At 46.7% G+C, this 13,659-nt stretch overlaps 2 protein-coding genes across 2 annotated transcripts in view; both read left to right on the forward strand.

Annotated features, from left to right (window-relative positions):
• The first annotated feature begins 1,035 nt into the window (after window positions 1-1,035).
• Window positions 1,036-10,989, forward strand: LOC122388584 (protein O-linked-mannose beta-1,2-N-acetylglucosaminyltransferase 1-like). Its single transcript, XM_043379775.1, has 17 exons — window positions 1,036-1,498; window positions 2,520-2,619; window positions 2,905-3,008; window positions 3,484-3,666; window positions 3,820-4,033; window positions 4,340-4,467; window positions 4,672-4,742; window positions 4,996-5,140; window positions 5,282-5,400; window positions 5,644-5,757; window positions 6,036-6,123; window positions 6,671-6,861; window positions 7,304-7,424; window positions 7,836-7,913; window positions 9,508-9,617; window positions 9,840-9,942; window positions 10,208-10,989. The coding sequence occupies exons 2-17, from the start codon at window positions 2,544-2,546 to the stop codon at window positions 10,325-10,327; spliced, it is 1,965 nt and encodes a 654-aa protein (XP_043235710.1). The 5' UTR covers window positions 1,036-1,498; window positions 2,520-2,543; the 3' UTR covers window positions 10,328-10,989.
• Window positions 10,990-11,730: 741 nt separating this feature from the next.
• Window positions 11,731-13,659, forward strand: part of LOC122388602 (potassium voltage-gated channel protein Shaw-like) — a 41,567-nt gene continuing 39,638 nt past the window's right edge. Inside the window, exon 1 of the mRNA XM_043379798.1 lies at window positions 11,731-12,062. The gene's annotated coding sequence lies outside the window, so the exon portion shown is untranslated. The remainder of the gene's footprint in view (window positions 12,063-13,659) is intronic.

Genomic DNA, 13,659 nt, shown 5'->3' on the forward strand with positions numbered 1-13,659 from the left:
GCTTTACTTTTGCATTTTTGACCTTCCGTGACGTCATTTATGACGTCACACCGGTCATAAGAGTTTCTCGTCAATAACTCAAGATCAAATTGAGCCAGCGACTCGGGAAAGCCACCAATGGACTCGGGAAGACCTCCCGAATCGAATGATATGCGATACGACCTCCTTCGATTAAGTTCGTGGCCTGATGGGCTCTGAACTGACCTTGACTCGAGGTCAATACCTTAAGTTGACCTCACCTGAACAAAAAGTATACCATTCGACGCGCCTGAGCCAGGCGAACACGATGGTGCCAAAATCGCTGCTCTGCGGCCATTTTTTGCGAAATTATTTGCCAAAAACCAAACCCTACCTTGGGCTTTTTGACTTTACATCAGAGGTTACCGGTTGACCTGGGACCTTAAAATCGGGTATCAATCGTTCCGCCTTGAAACGGCGCACACGCTTGTTTTTTCCGCGAGGCTCTAGCTCCATTAGGGGCGAAACGGCAAAAAGGGGTCGTACCAACCCTCCCCCCTCGGCCGGCCGAGGGGGTGGGGGGTCCGACAATAGGTCCGGCGAGGGTTAAGCAGCCCCACTTCGTTTTTAGCATGTTTGCTTGTCACTGAGGTCAACAACTCAATCACAAATAATTTCTAGCACTTTTCCGGACCCCCGGCCCAGTGTGAAATGGAGCGGTGGGACCAGTGAACACTAACCGGTGAGGTGTAATAAGGAGAATACGAGCCGCTGCATTTGAATGCATTTACCTTCTTGGTGCTGCAAATGCTCGGCGAGAAACAATCGGAACGATATTTTAACGAGCAACAAGGACTGCAAAGGCGTCACATCTACCTTCTTGGTGCGGTAAGTGCAACAGACACAGATATTAATAGAGTACCTAACAACGGAATTTTTACTTGTTTGGTCATCCAGAGTCCAGAGGCTCGTTTCAATCACTAACGCGACACCTGAGGCGAAGCAGTCACACTACAGCTTCACCACCGCTGTCGCCAGACGGCAGCACTGCTCTCCAAGGTTGCTGACCTCTGCGGAGATGAGCTCTCCGGTCGGGAGTGACCAAGGCGGCAGGTGAGGGATGCGAACAGTTCACTGCGAGGAATATCGGTGCCGCCCTGGTGTTCATTTACCGGCGAGTGTTTCGTGGGCGTTGGTCAGCGACGGCTGGAGACGATCGCCCGTGTGTGCCGTGTCTCCGCCTCCCGTGCTGTGTGCCGGCCTGCCGCAGTGCCTGGGGGCATGTTTAAGCGGACCGCCGCCGGGCAGCCGGCTGCACCGTGCAGAGTACCGGTCACGGCAGGCCCGAGCGGTGCCCAGCGCGGAGTGAAGTGAGCTCGCCGCCGTGAGCCGCTAGACTGTGCTGGTGACCCCACGGTACGAGCTACCCTTGCCTCAGTGATATAGGGCAAACTTCGTCGGTGACGGTACGGAACGAGCCGTCATCGCCACAGTGATACCGGAAGGCTGACCGGTCGGCTGTTTTATGTGAAGCCAAAAGGTAAGCGGCAACAAGTCTTACTTTTTCTGGTTACAGTCATGTCGGGACTGGGAGGCTGTAGGCGCATAATCCACAATGATTGAAAATGTGCGATACCCAAATCGCACTTTTCAGTTGTTCATAACTCCATGCCTCATGCACCCGCATTGCGCTGCTCGTCAGTGTACTTATCGTTTACGCTTATCGCTTATACATATAAAAAGCTCATAACTAGATTACAGACTGGCCTGTTCCTTTCAGGCCTAAACAACTGACCTTTCATCTAATTTTCCAAGGAGCTTGTGGCATAAATCCCTACTGATAAAAAAACACCGTCCATTATCATTCGTTCCTATACTTTCACGGCTTCCAGCATTAATGGTCATCGGCTAAAAACCATTTTACCAGTTCCGGTTCAAAATTCGCAGTTGATAGGTAAAAACCCTTTTAGCGCCAGGATGTGCGATTTGTGCAATTGATCGGAAAATGCGTTGATGCTCGAGCAGAAGGAGCGAATGTCATTTATCTCAGCGAATGTATCCACGAATGTTTTGCTAGAATGACACCACTGTAGACCCGAAGTCACAGAGGAAGTGCGTTGTTTGCATGTCGTTTCAATCCTAGGAGTATACCAGGCCACGACTCAATTATTTCAGTACAACTGGGTAACTGAGAACATTCGAGTGCCTTGAGTGAATGCCGTCGAGCCAATCGAATCATAGATAATAGACACATCTACGCTTTGAGCGGCATTTCGAGGCCGGACGTAAATAGTATTCGTCGCCCGGGGTGTAAGCGATCACATCGTTTTGTTGGACTTCCATATAATATGCAGAACTCGCTGCAAAGTGCAAAGCTTCGAGACATCGCCGCTCATGTGGAGATGGGCAGGAGGTAACCGATTAGATGTGGCTGATACCGCTGAATCCTTTCGGATGCTTGACGGTGGCCTTTCACCAAATTAGCTGGGGGCCATATTCAATAACCCCCTCACGCATTCTGGATGCGTCACGTGTGTCCTTACTAAATCATCTGGTTTCAGGCTTCAATCCGATCCAGTCCAAAGATGAAGATTCATGCAAGACATATACTTCTTCTGATGCACGTCACATTTGGCCTAAGTGCTGCTGCAATAGTAAAAGGTAAACGAATCAAAAATCCACATTTTTAATGATGCATGGTTCTCTCTCTACCATTTATTTCTTGCCTAGAATCAGGCATATGATCAAACAAAAACCTTCGTAACTTTGTGTCGCACACGTGATACGATTCTCATACGATCATTCTGACCACCACTGATCCAACAATTCCCACATCAATGAACAATGAAAGCATTTGTATCCGTGCATTTTCACGCATTTCCGCCGAAATGACAATTTGTGTGTACAACTGAAACCATTGGGGCTACGTTCCTCCTCTATTCCCAGAAAACACTGGCCGTTATGCTGTGGAAGGCGCCACTCCATCCTCCATGTTTGTCGAGGTGTCAGCGTCGTACAACTCGAGCTTCGTCAAAGTCAACGGACGATATGTAAGCATTGGCCTTGTATGAAACCGTTATATGTAATTACGTGTTGCATAATTGTTTGTTTATTGATCTAGCTCGGAAAAAAACTAAAACCATTCCGTCGTTATCAGTATCTAAGCCTTTTTTGCAATTACGTGGTGTAGGTACTGGTAGTTAAATGCCGTTTTTTTTCTTCTGCGCTGCAGTGTCCGGTCCTCGCGGACCTCTGACCTCTGGGCCCAATATTACCAAATGCCGTGAATGCGCATTCACGGCATTTGGTAACATTCAAAACTATTCAACATTCATTTATTCATTCGTTCGGGTAACATTCATAATAATTCTCGCCATCAAAATCATTGGACAAAATTAGCTGAGTGTTATTAAAAGGGATATCATTGATATCAGTGCCGTAAACTCCGGTCAGTGCTGCCAAATCCTATTCACGGCATTGGTAAGATTGGGCCCTGGTCTCCTCCCTCTCCCTGCCACCGCACAGGTGCACTACCAGGACTACTCGGACGAGCAGCGCAGCGGACTGCACCTGCTGGTCCTCCACCCTTCCACGGGCGCCGTGATGGCCCGCCGCTTCAACCCTGGTCACTTCAAGGCCGGCTACATGGACATCGTGCAGTTCCTACAGCGGGTCCAGCCCGGGAGGATTGTCGTCCTCTGCACTCAGGTGAGCTCTGAACTTTGACCGATATGTAGTGGCATAATCAGTGGATTGTGGGATGTGTGATCCATTGGCCCATCTGTGTGACAGTGCGAGATGGGGCATCACATTGAAAATCCAGTCTGTAGTCGCTCTCACACCTAGTTCTCCGCTCGGCAGCACGAGGCCAGTTTCAGTCTAGAGCCGATCACGCGTCGCTATTTCGCCACCTTTGCGCCGCATCTGGCTGGAATCGGTCGGATGAGTCGATACGCGCTGGTGATGAGACACGGTGGTGCCGTCTTCGCCGAGGGCTACGTCTTCCACAAGTCCATGCGCCTGCCGCAAGAGCCGCTGCTGGTTACCGCTACTGTACCCATCGACCCAGAACTAGGTGAGGGGCGTCGGGGTGTGGAAAGGAGAGGGGTGAAGATAAAAATATTTTTATATGACTTCATGTGGCTAAATCATGGAGAAATTCATCGTCACTGATCACTGGCCATCAGCCGCTTTTTTTGTATTCACCCACCACCATATTCCACATGTCCTGTCCCGACTCGTTCTTCTCTCTCACGTTCCTCAGTTCATCCCCGAATCTCTCGTTTCTCGTTCTCCTCTCTCCCTGTTTTCGACTCACGCGTCTTTCTCCTCCTCTTGTCTCGCCGAAGCCCTTGATGACGTGTCTTGATGTGTTCTGCAGGTAGACCCTGCATGTGGACAGATCGCACCCGGGCGCAGCAGCGTACCGACTTCTGCGACAAGTACGAGGGCTTCGGCGGCCTGTGCAACTGCTCGGACCCCGATCCCTTGGACAGACCCTTCCGACCGGTACGGCGGTGACCGTTATATATCTGGCGCTGTGCTGGCATTTATAAGCGGCTTCCGAGAAAGGTGCCTTGGTAAAAAGTAACATATCGTCAGTACAACTTTGCGTTAACATTTCCATTAAAATGTATCCATTTTTTAAACATATTGCAGTGATCATTACAACGTGATCTGTGATCGTAATCATTCGTGCTGATCTCATTTCAGTTGCTGCATAACCGAACGTTTCACTACCCGATCGCAATTCTGGGTGGCGACAGGGCATCATATTTATATAGGTAAGCGTTAAGCTATGCACAAGTCGATGTTTGTGATGTGCCGAACCTTTAACTTAGAAAAAAGTAAATAAGGCTTCAAAGTGGGAGTAAATGATCGTGAAGTGTTCAACTTTCGGACATGGTTAATGACTTTTTTCATAACAATTTTTCACTTTTCGTGTTCCTTTCCTTTTGCAGCTCATCGTGTTGGTTGCAGCATCACCTATACTTTCTGAGCTTTTAATGAATAGTCTTTACTTTCCGAACATTTCAGGTCACTGGAAACTCTGCTACCAAATCGCGGACTGAACAAAACAAGGGTGACCATTTTCCTACAAGACTACTACGAAGAAGTCCAGGAACTGGCTGCTCTGCTGGACATCAGAGTCGTGGTGAAAACTACATCCTCCAGCGCCAAGGTACGAAGTATAGTTTGATGCTGCAACTGGTCACTTTCGGTACTTCACTATTCAATATCATTCTCATTGTTGACATTTAATTCATCACCATATCACTTGAAAAAAACATCGCGTTCACCCCAGTGCATTTGGACATTTCAGGGCGGAAAAATCAGCATGAACATGAAGAACGCGATTAAGACGTCGTTCGAGCTCTTTCCGGACGCCGACAAGCTGATAGTGCTTGAGGACGACCTTTATGTGTCACCAGACTTCATCAGGTTAGACGTGTGAAGCATGGAAAATGAACATATCTTTATGCATGTTGCATGTGTCACCAGACTTAATCAGGTCAAGGCATCCAGAACAGTCTATGTATGCGTCATTTGCCTTCAGACTGAGTTTTTTATTATTATTTTAGGACTCCATGGTCGCTTGACATCAGTCAACCGCCACGCATGCATCTTTCCAAATTAAAAAAGCACCGATCGGATGTGCCATTTTAACGCCACGGTCCATTTCAGCTATTTCGCCCAGACGGCTCCCCTGCTCGACGAGGACGTCACGCTGTACTGCGTCTCTGCCTGGAACGACCTCAGCTACCGGCACAGCTCGGCGGACCCGGCGCTGCTCTACAGGTCAGTTTATCAGACCCCGCGCTACTCTACGGTCCCATTCAGTGTCAGCTCTACAGTCCCATTTCTCCAGCTCGTCAGTCGGTCCCACGCGCCACACGATACCTACATCTAATTTGCTTAACTCGATAGAATGGGCAAACTTCACCCTTACCTCCTACACCCTTTATTTATTTCTAACATATTTGCAATTAAATATTGATCAAAAGAATACAAAAATACAGCCCAAAGAGTTAGGTGACAGTTTGAACATAATTGTGTACCATGGTTGGCCATTGCAGGACGTCCTACTTCCCCGGCCTGGGCTGGATGATGAAGAAGTCCATTCTGATGGACGAAATGATGCCGAAATGGAAACCGACATGGTCTGTAAGTGTCACTTTCCATATTTACAGACAATCATACATCCACGAAAATAATGCCTGCATCAGACACACATTTGTGCTCAACCATTCCAACAGGTAAAGGTGCCAGAGACAAACTTGATATTCAGGGATAAATGATAAATAACTATTTGAGGAAATACTGCTGACGAGTTACTTCCAACCTGTGATCACAGCTCCACGACTCTGGGTTCGAAATTGACCGTTTGCGTCAGCACAGCTCAGCACAGCTGCCAACTGGATCTGCTGACGCCTTGTTTGACTTTCATCTTCCGTTTGTCTGACTCCATCACCTCCAGACGTCCCGTTCAGATTCCTGGCATTGATCGTGACAAACCAGCTGAAAATTCTGCATTCGGTGAATACTTTCTCTGCTGATGAGTCCCACGATGCCACGAAAAGTTTGCAGAGCCCGGAACCTGTAAAATGGAAGCTATTTCCCTGTGAAAGTACGACTGACAGCTCAATCGGCCCCCTGCCCGGGCCCCGACCGGTCACTGTCCCGCTGGGTGACCCGACCCGTGCCGCCGCAGACCTGGGACTGGGACATGTGGTTCCGTACTGAGGACGTGGCGCTGTACCGCGAGTGCGTCGTGCCGGACGTGTCGCGCACCTACCACTTCGCCTACCTGGGCGGACACGTGTACAGCTACCTGCAGTACCAGTACTACTCGGACAAGTCGCTCAACACCCTGCCCGACGTAGAGCTGCACGACGTGGCCAGGTCAGTAGAAACACTCGGCGAGCGGTCAACACATCACCGAGACGCAGTCAGCGGGCAACTGACAGTCATGAAAAATGATACAAAATTACATAGTGTTTCCTTTTACACTCATTCATGCTAGCGTACATTTGAATAATCCTGAGTCTACCCCTAATACTCCAACCTTATCATTATATCGTCAGTGAATGTGCAAATGTTATGAAAGATTAGAATAGCACTACCGTGGATACGGATTCTGGGCAGTAATCGCCACGCATTTGGAATGCGGATCACTCTTACATGTAAATACAATACATATAATGCAATACAATACAATACAATACAATACAATACAATACAATACAATACAATACAACACAATACAATACAACACAATACATACCATGAATAAGAGCGAAACCAGCGTACAGAAGGGACATGACACCGGCCGCCGCCGTTTCAGCATGACCTACCCCAACTACCGTCGGTCCATCTACAAGCTGTTGCCGTCGCTGCGCGTGCCACCCATGAAGCCGTTCTACCGCACCTGTCTGGAGCTGTTCCCGGAAACACCCGACCCGGAGGTGGGTACCAAAAGGCACCCGAAACGAGCAACGGCAGTGCTTTCTAAAAACTATGTTTATATCTTTACTGTATGAGCTTACATCACATCATGGAAGGTTGTGCCGTCAACTTAGGTAGAGCTCCGTCGGTCAACGCATGATCTAAGTAACGCGCATGTAGTTGCCCTGGACTAAAGTGACTATGTGCTGAACTGTAACATGAGAGACGATGAGATTCGAAGGGTACAAGGTACGTAGAGATCAAAACTATCATTAATTTGATGTTTATTTGGTAAGCTTAACAACACTGACAGTCAGTGAAGGATTTTTGTTCAGTTTGGCATGCTACGTAAATTGTCTTATAACTGAGCCGTTTATCTAACAGCGTAGTTTATCTAACAGCAAAATTAATAGCATTATTTCATTTTTCAGGAACGAAAACGACCCTACTATCTGGCATTCACCATGAAACACGCATATGACAGAGGAGGGATTCACAACATCATGTCGGTAAGTTCATCATGTACACACTTGATGTAGCGTAGGTAGGTTATAATCATCATGGGTGCCTTATACGGAAGCATAAAACACATGATGTACGTCAATAAAACGTTACACCGTGTAATCAAAGCCAACTAATTGAGACGCCTCGCTTTCAAAGGTCTATAAAATAGAAGAAAAAAGCAAGAGATCTGTCAAGGCGCCCGTTAACCTTCGCCTCAGTGGGGGGGGGGAGCATATGTTACCACCCTGTCGCGTTTTTCGCGTGTGAATAAAAAACCGCGGCGCGTAGCGCCGCGCCGCTTGGGGTAGCTTTTGGTACATCAATTTTGGACAATGTGTGAAATTTTTGACCACAGGTCATGTCAGGTCAGGTCACCAGGTCAAGTTAACTGACCAAGCCTTAAAAAAAGTTTGCAATCATGTCCAGCCTGCAGTGTTTGTCAGAAAGGTTTTAAACTTGTTGGATTGCATGCTGTTATGGGAGCCTACAATTTGTATATCTCGGATTTTTTATATCCGTGACCTAAGGTCAGGTCAGTGGCATGACCTTTCCATTACAAAAGTCAATGGAAAAAAATGAAAATGCCTCTAGATCCGTGTGTACGCATAGGAACAGTCCAAATATTTCAGAATCACAATGATTTAGTCCACTCGTGATGACCAAGGTGTCATTTTTGCTGATAGCCTCTAGAAAGGTCATCCGAGGTCATTTGAGGCTACAAACAGTTTTTTGCCAATAACTCGCGATTGGAAAGAGATAGAACGCTGGGGATGGTCTCATTGTGTTTGTCTTGTTGAGACGCATCGACTGATATGCAACATGACCTTTTCCAGTCAGGTCATGACCTTGACCTGAGGTCAAATTTTTAAGTTGACCTTTCAAGGTCAAATTATAGTTCATTCGACGCGTCTCGGTGAGGGGAACACGATTCTGGCAATAGAAATGTCGTGGCTTTTTGAAGTCGAAAGTTATTGTCGAAAAACACTTTTCGTAAAAACAGCTATTTTTGGAGTTTTTGCCCTCTGGAGGCTAAACCGTTGACCTGAGGACAATATTGATAATGACCTTTTCAAAAGAAGAGTTCAAAAGCTATCGATTGCTTTTCCATGCGTTTTTCTAGCTACCATAGTTTCTGAGATAGCGGCATGTTTTCTGAAAAATATAATGACAATTGGCAAATTTTGACCTTTGATGACCTCTGGTGACCCCAATATTGCTCTAAGGTGAAAAATGACCTCAAGCGTACGTATTGAGAGCTATCGACTGCTTTTTACCGCGTCTTTCTAGCCCTCTTAGTTTTTGAGTTAGAGGTGGGTGGTAACATATGCCCCCCCTCACTAGGGCGAAGTTGGCTGAGACCGCCACTGGGGCGCGGGTTAAATAAACATGTCGCCCGGAAATCGTTCGGAAATACCAACATATAGAGATTTTAGCAACGAGCCTATGGTGAAATTGTACTATAAGCGGCAATTATGTTATCGCATCACAGAATTACTTGAGACCTATGTCCGTATACCATTCTCTATCGTTTATTTTGTTTCGGTCCTTTGCGAAGGCTCGCCTTCACTGCACTGTAACAAGTCTCGCTGATTTTCTCAGTGTCTCGGTCTGTGGGACCTGGACGTTCGGGGTGACCACAGAGGAATGTGGAGATTCTTCATCAACGGCAACCCCGTCATCGCCATGGGCATGCCGTTCTCAGAGTACGGGTGAGTCAATGTAAGACGGCACCCAATGTTGAAATCTATTGAGCGAGACGAGGATATTCGTCGATGGTCCGGCATTTACCGCCAGACAAAAACAAAGACAAATGGCAAACTGTTCAACATGAACTCGACAATGCACATGCTTTACGCGATGTAGGTTTGTCAGTTGTCTTTGTTGCGTCATAGATGACATCAGATATATTTCTAACATGACTAACTTTTCAGCGACGGAGTAATGGGTGCCATTGGACTCACCCCTGTTTTCGATTTCAAGAAATATAATATCGAAAGGAAACGCGAGCCTTCTCTAGACGGCGGTAACCCCAAGGTGAGACCAATGTGCATTGTCGTTATGTCAATTTGCAGACGACGTCTGCTTTGATGAGTTTGTTCGTTTGTTCGATTGTTAATTTCTTGTTTGCGTTCAAACATCAACGATTCTAGCTGAATTTTTAATGAACGTCTTAAAATCTAATAACACTTCAAAACATCAAACTCATGAAATACTGAGACATTTAAAACTGCCGATAAGCAGCCAATTTCTTCATATCAATCGTTCGAAGGCAAACTCCTAAGATCATCATGGGTTTCAGGTACACGAATTTGTGTCTCCCGATGAAGAGGAGACGGAAGATAGCGCCGCTGAATTGGACGAATTTGAACTCAATGCATATGACGAAACGGGCGCATCTATTCCGAAACTCGGCGAATGAAGGACAAACATATCTGATAAAACAACATTTACATTACGCATATTGCAATGCTTGACACAATACAATGTCATGTAATAGGGGCAAAGGGCCTTTGACAAAGTGAACGGTAGAATAAATGTGTCATATCCTTCGCACCCGAACACCACATATGGGTGTGTAGGCGGCACGTTAGTAGCTCTCTCCGAACACAAAGTTAGTTGTCAACGGTGAATATTCTTGATTGAGCACGGTTTGAGAGCACTAACAATTTTGTGCCATGGCGTGTGAAACGAGATACTTGTCTTCTCGAAATACACAAAGGGTTATTTCACATATTGTGCCCGTGAATTCACAAGACGAATAAGTATTTTAGTGGTTCAAATTCAGCAGATAGAGCTTGTTTAGCTATTCTAAGCATTCCATTTCACATTTTACGGAGGCTAAAACGCCTTTGAGTCACGATATTAATTTGAAGATTAAAAAAAAACGGAATAAGTGCGCTGGACAGGTACACCCAAAGGTACACACAACCTTGGGTATGTATGTACAACGGTCCTCGATCTGAACTAAAAGTGATATATGTATGTACATATGTGTAACGGATTGAGGTTCTGAGCGATGTCATATGAGCCTCTCATGTGCTGTGTTGATGCCACATTAATACAAACAACCTGACAATTAAAGGCGACGTGTTTTTTTTTCTACATTTGCTCATCTTGTTTCAGGGAGCACATTTGTAGACATGGCCACCCCTCCTGTCAACGGGTTAGGTATCCTGAGAAAATGTTTCTGTTGCAAAATCGCAAGACAATAAATAGAATATCTGGCTATTTAATTGTGATCAACAAGTATTGGCCACGAAATCCTCAACTGTGCAAGTGTACACACCACACTTGAAGGCTTAGTGACACCTCACAGCAGTAAAGCACGTTACCTAGTTATTCCTTGTTCTATTTATAATCATCGACGAGGTTAGGTCTTTATAAATGGCCATCTACGTCAAGCAGGCCCATTTCGCCAGCGATAAATGAGCGTGGAATAAATAAACAGCAGGATCCCAAGAGAAAAATGGAACGCAGCAACTACTGGCCATTTATTATTCTAGGGAACTATTTCGACGATGGTTTGTTTTTTGTCAACATTTCGAACTCAGGTGGTGTGTAAGTTTTCAAGTCGGAACGTTCGCCAGCCGGCTGCGTTACAAGAATCGGGTAGAGGATGCAACCATTCCCGTTCTGATAGTGACAGCGATCACACGCACGCGCGCACGTCAGAGTCCCACGCACGCCCCCCCCCCCCCCAGCCCGTGGGATGCCGGGTCAGGGCGCGGGGCGGGCGGCGCGCAGGCGACTTGTTGCGCGGCCGCCACCGGGCTGGAGATCGCCGACAGTCGCCTGCCGCCTGCGGGAGACGAGAGGCGGGCTGTGGGGCACGAGAGACGCTGTCTGTGGGAGACGGGAGACGCGTCTTTCATCCGTGGAAAAACAGACGACAGCCGCGAAAGAAGAAAAAAGCCGGGAGGAGCAGTTTTAGCTTCCTAATAGACGGTAGTCCCTACCGTTATTCTAAACAGTGTAAACTAAAAACAACGAGAGTGAGACGGCTGTTTCGGTGCCACCGAGTGGAACCTTTTCGTGAGGCCAGCACATCTACAGTTCCCGGAGTGAGAAGAAAGGGACAGTGAGTGACAGAACCATCGGCCGACGGAGCTGAGACGCCATGCTGGCGGGATGTGCACTGAAATACTGACCAGCAGGTAAGTATGTGCCGTCGGGGAATAATTTGTGAAATTGTATTTATTTTAGAGCATCACTTGTTTTTCTGGTGCCCTTTTATTTTGGATCAAATCATTGGTACGTAAAAAAATGTGTATGCTTCATAACTATGGAGCATAAAACTAAGGCCCCGAGCCCGTTTAAAATGCGATTTTTATATAACATCTCAAAATCCCGAAATAAAGCACTCGCAGTTGAATGGGAGAACGTGAAATCATTCTCATTAGAACACACAATCAGTTAGGACGTGTGAAAGACAGATTTCATCATAAGGCGGCTGGTTTATCAATTTTCGTTTCAAACCTGACAGGTCAATCGAGACGGCGTAAAGCAAAAATTAATCGAAAGTATTTCAGCGCTAGCCCGAAACAAAGTGCCAGACGAACCACAAAAAGCAGCACAAAAAGCATCATAATAAAGCACATATAAACCACGTACCGATCAGGAAAGGCACTCACAGCGGAGAGTACCTATTAGTACCGGGCTTCTCACAAAAGTCAGATGAATTTTTAATTAATATATTTTAGGATGTGTCAGTGTTACAAAAATAAATCAGGTATCACCTGAAAGCCTGGTTAAAGATGTTTTGTTTCAGGGGATTTCGACCGTCGGCGATCGCCTTACTGAGCCGCGCCAGACCTGTTCGAGATGACCCCCGTTTCGCTCGATGCAAAGTTAAGCCCGGCGCAGCGCGGCCTCTGTTGCAGCACGGCACACGGAAGGTGGCAGCTGCGCACTGCCGACGACCTCACTGCACCCTTCAGGTCTTTGGGACTTCTTGGGTGGTTTCGGTACACCTGGGACTTGAGGTGGTCCTACAGGAAAAAGCCCGGTGGGGTCAAGTCCGGGGAGCTCGCTGGTCACAGATGTGTCTCAAACCTCGAGATCACACGCTGCCCGGAGCGCTCCTGCACTCACTCCCGGTTTTCTTTAGCGGTATTGGCCGTGGAAACGTCTAGTCTAGCTGGAACTATTGGCATTTGAGTGCGTCAGGATCGCTGCCCATTGTGGTCTGCAGGACACTACAAAAATTTGTCAGGGTCATCCGGAATCGCTGACCGTTGACAGCCTGGGTAGCGCATCTCTCACACGAGCGACGTTCACCGGGGTTCTTTGATTGGGTTTGCGGCCGCCGCTATGTTCTTTGAACCAGCAGTTAACATTTCCTCGGCCCAGAAACTTTCAACAATGTGGAATATAACATTTCAAGATGGTGTTCACTTTGCAAGAAAAAAAGATTGCGGAAGTTCCGTTGTGTTGAAACGACCGACTTATTCTGAAAGTAGAATTTCTTTGAGCTTGCTTTTGCTTCTTAAGACCACAGTCTCATTTTTTAAACTCAACAAGTATGGTATCATATAAATCTCCCAAAAAATTTGCTTTCTATTCACGTGCATTTGTTTCGTTTAAATATTGTTTCCAGTCCACTATCTGCAAAAGAAATTGGTCCGACTTTTGTGAGAAGCCCGGTATTTTCACCCAAGATAAAGAAATGATAGTCATAAGTCTGTGATGTAAGAAAGGGAGAGGTTGTTGAAGCATTTTGCTTGCCAACTACTGACTGAAAAGATTGTAGAG

This window comes from Amphibalanus amphitrite, unplaced genomic scaffold (genome assembly GCF_019059575.1).
Source record: "Amphibalanus amphitrite isolate SeventyFive unplaced genomic scaffold, NRLGWU_Aamphi_draft 000018F_arrow, whole genome shotgun sequence".
In the NCBI taxonomy this organism is placed as follows: Eukaryota; Metazoa; Arthropoda; class Thecostraca; order Balanomorpha; family Balanidae; genus Amphibalanus; species Amphibalanus amphitrite.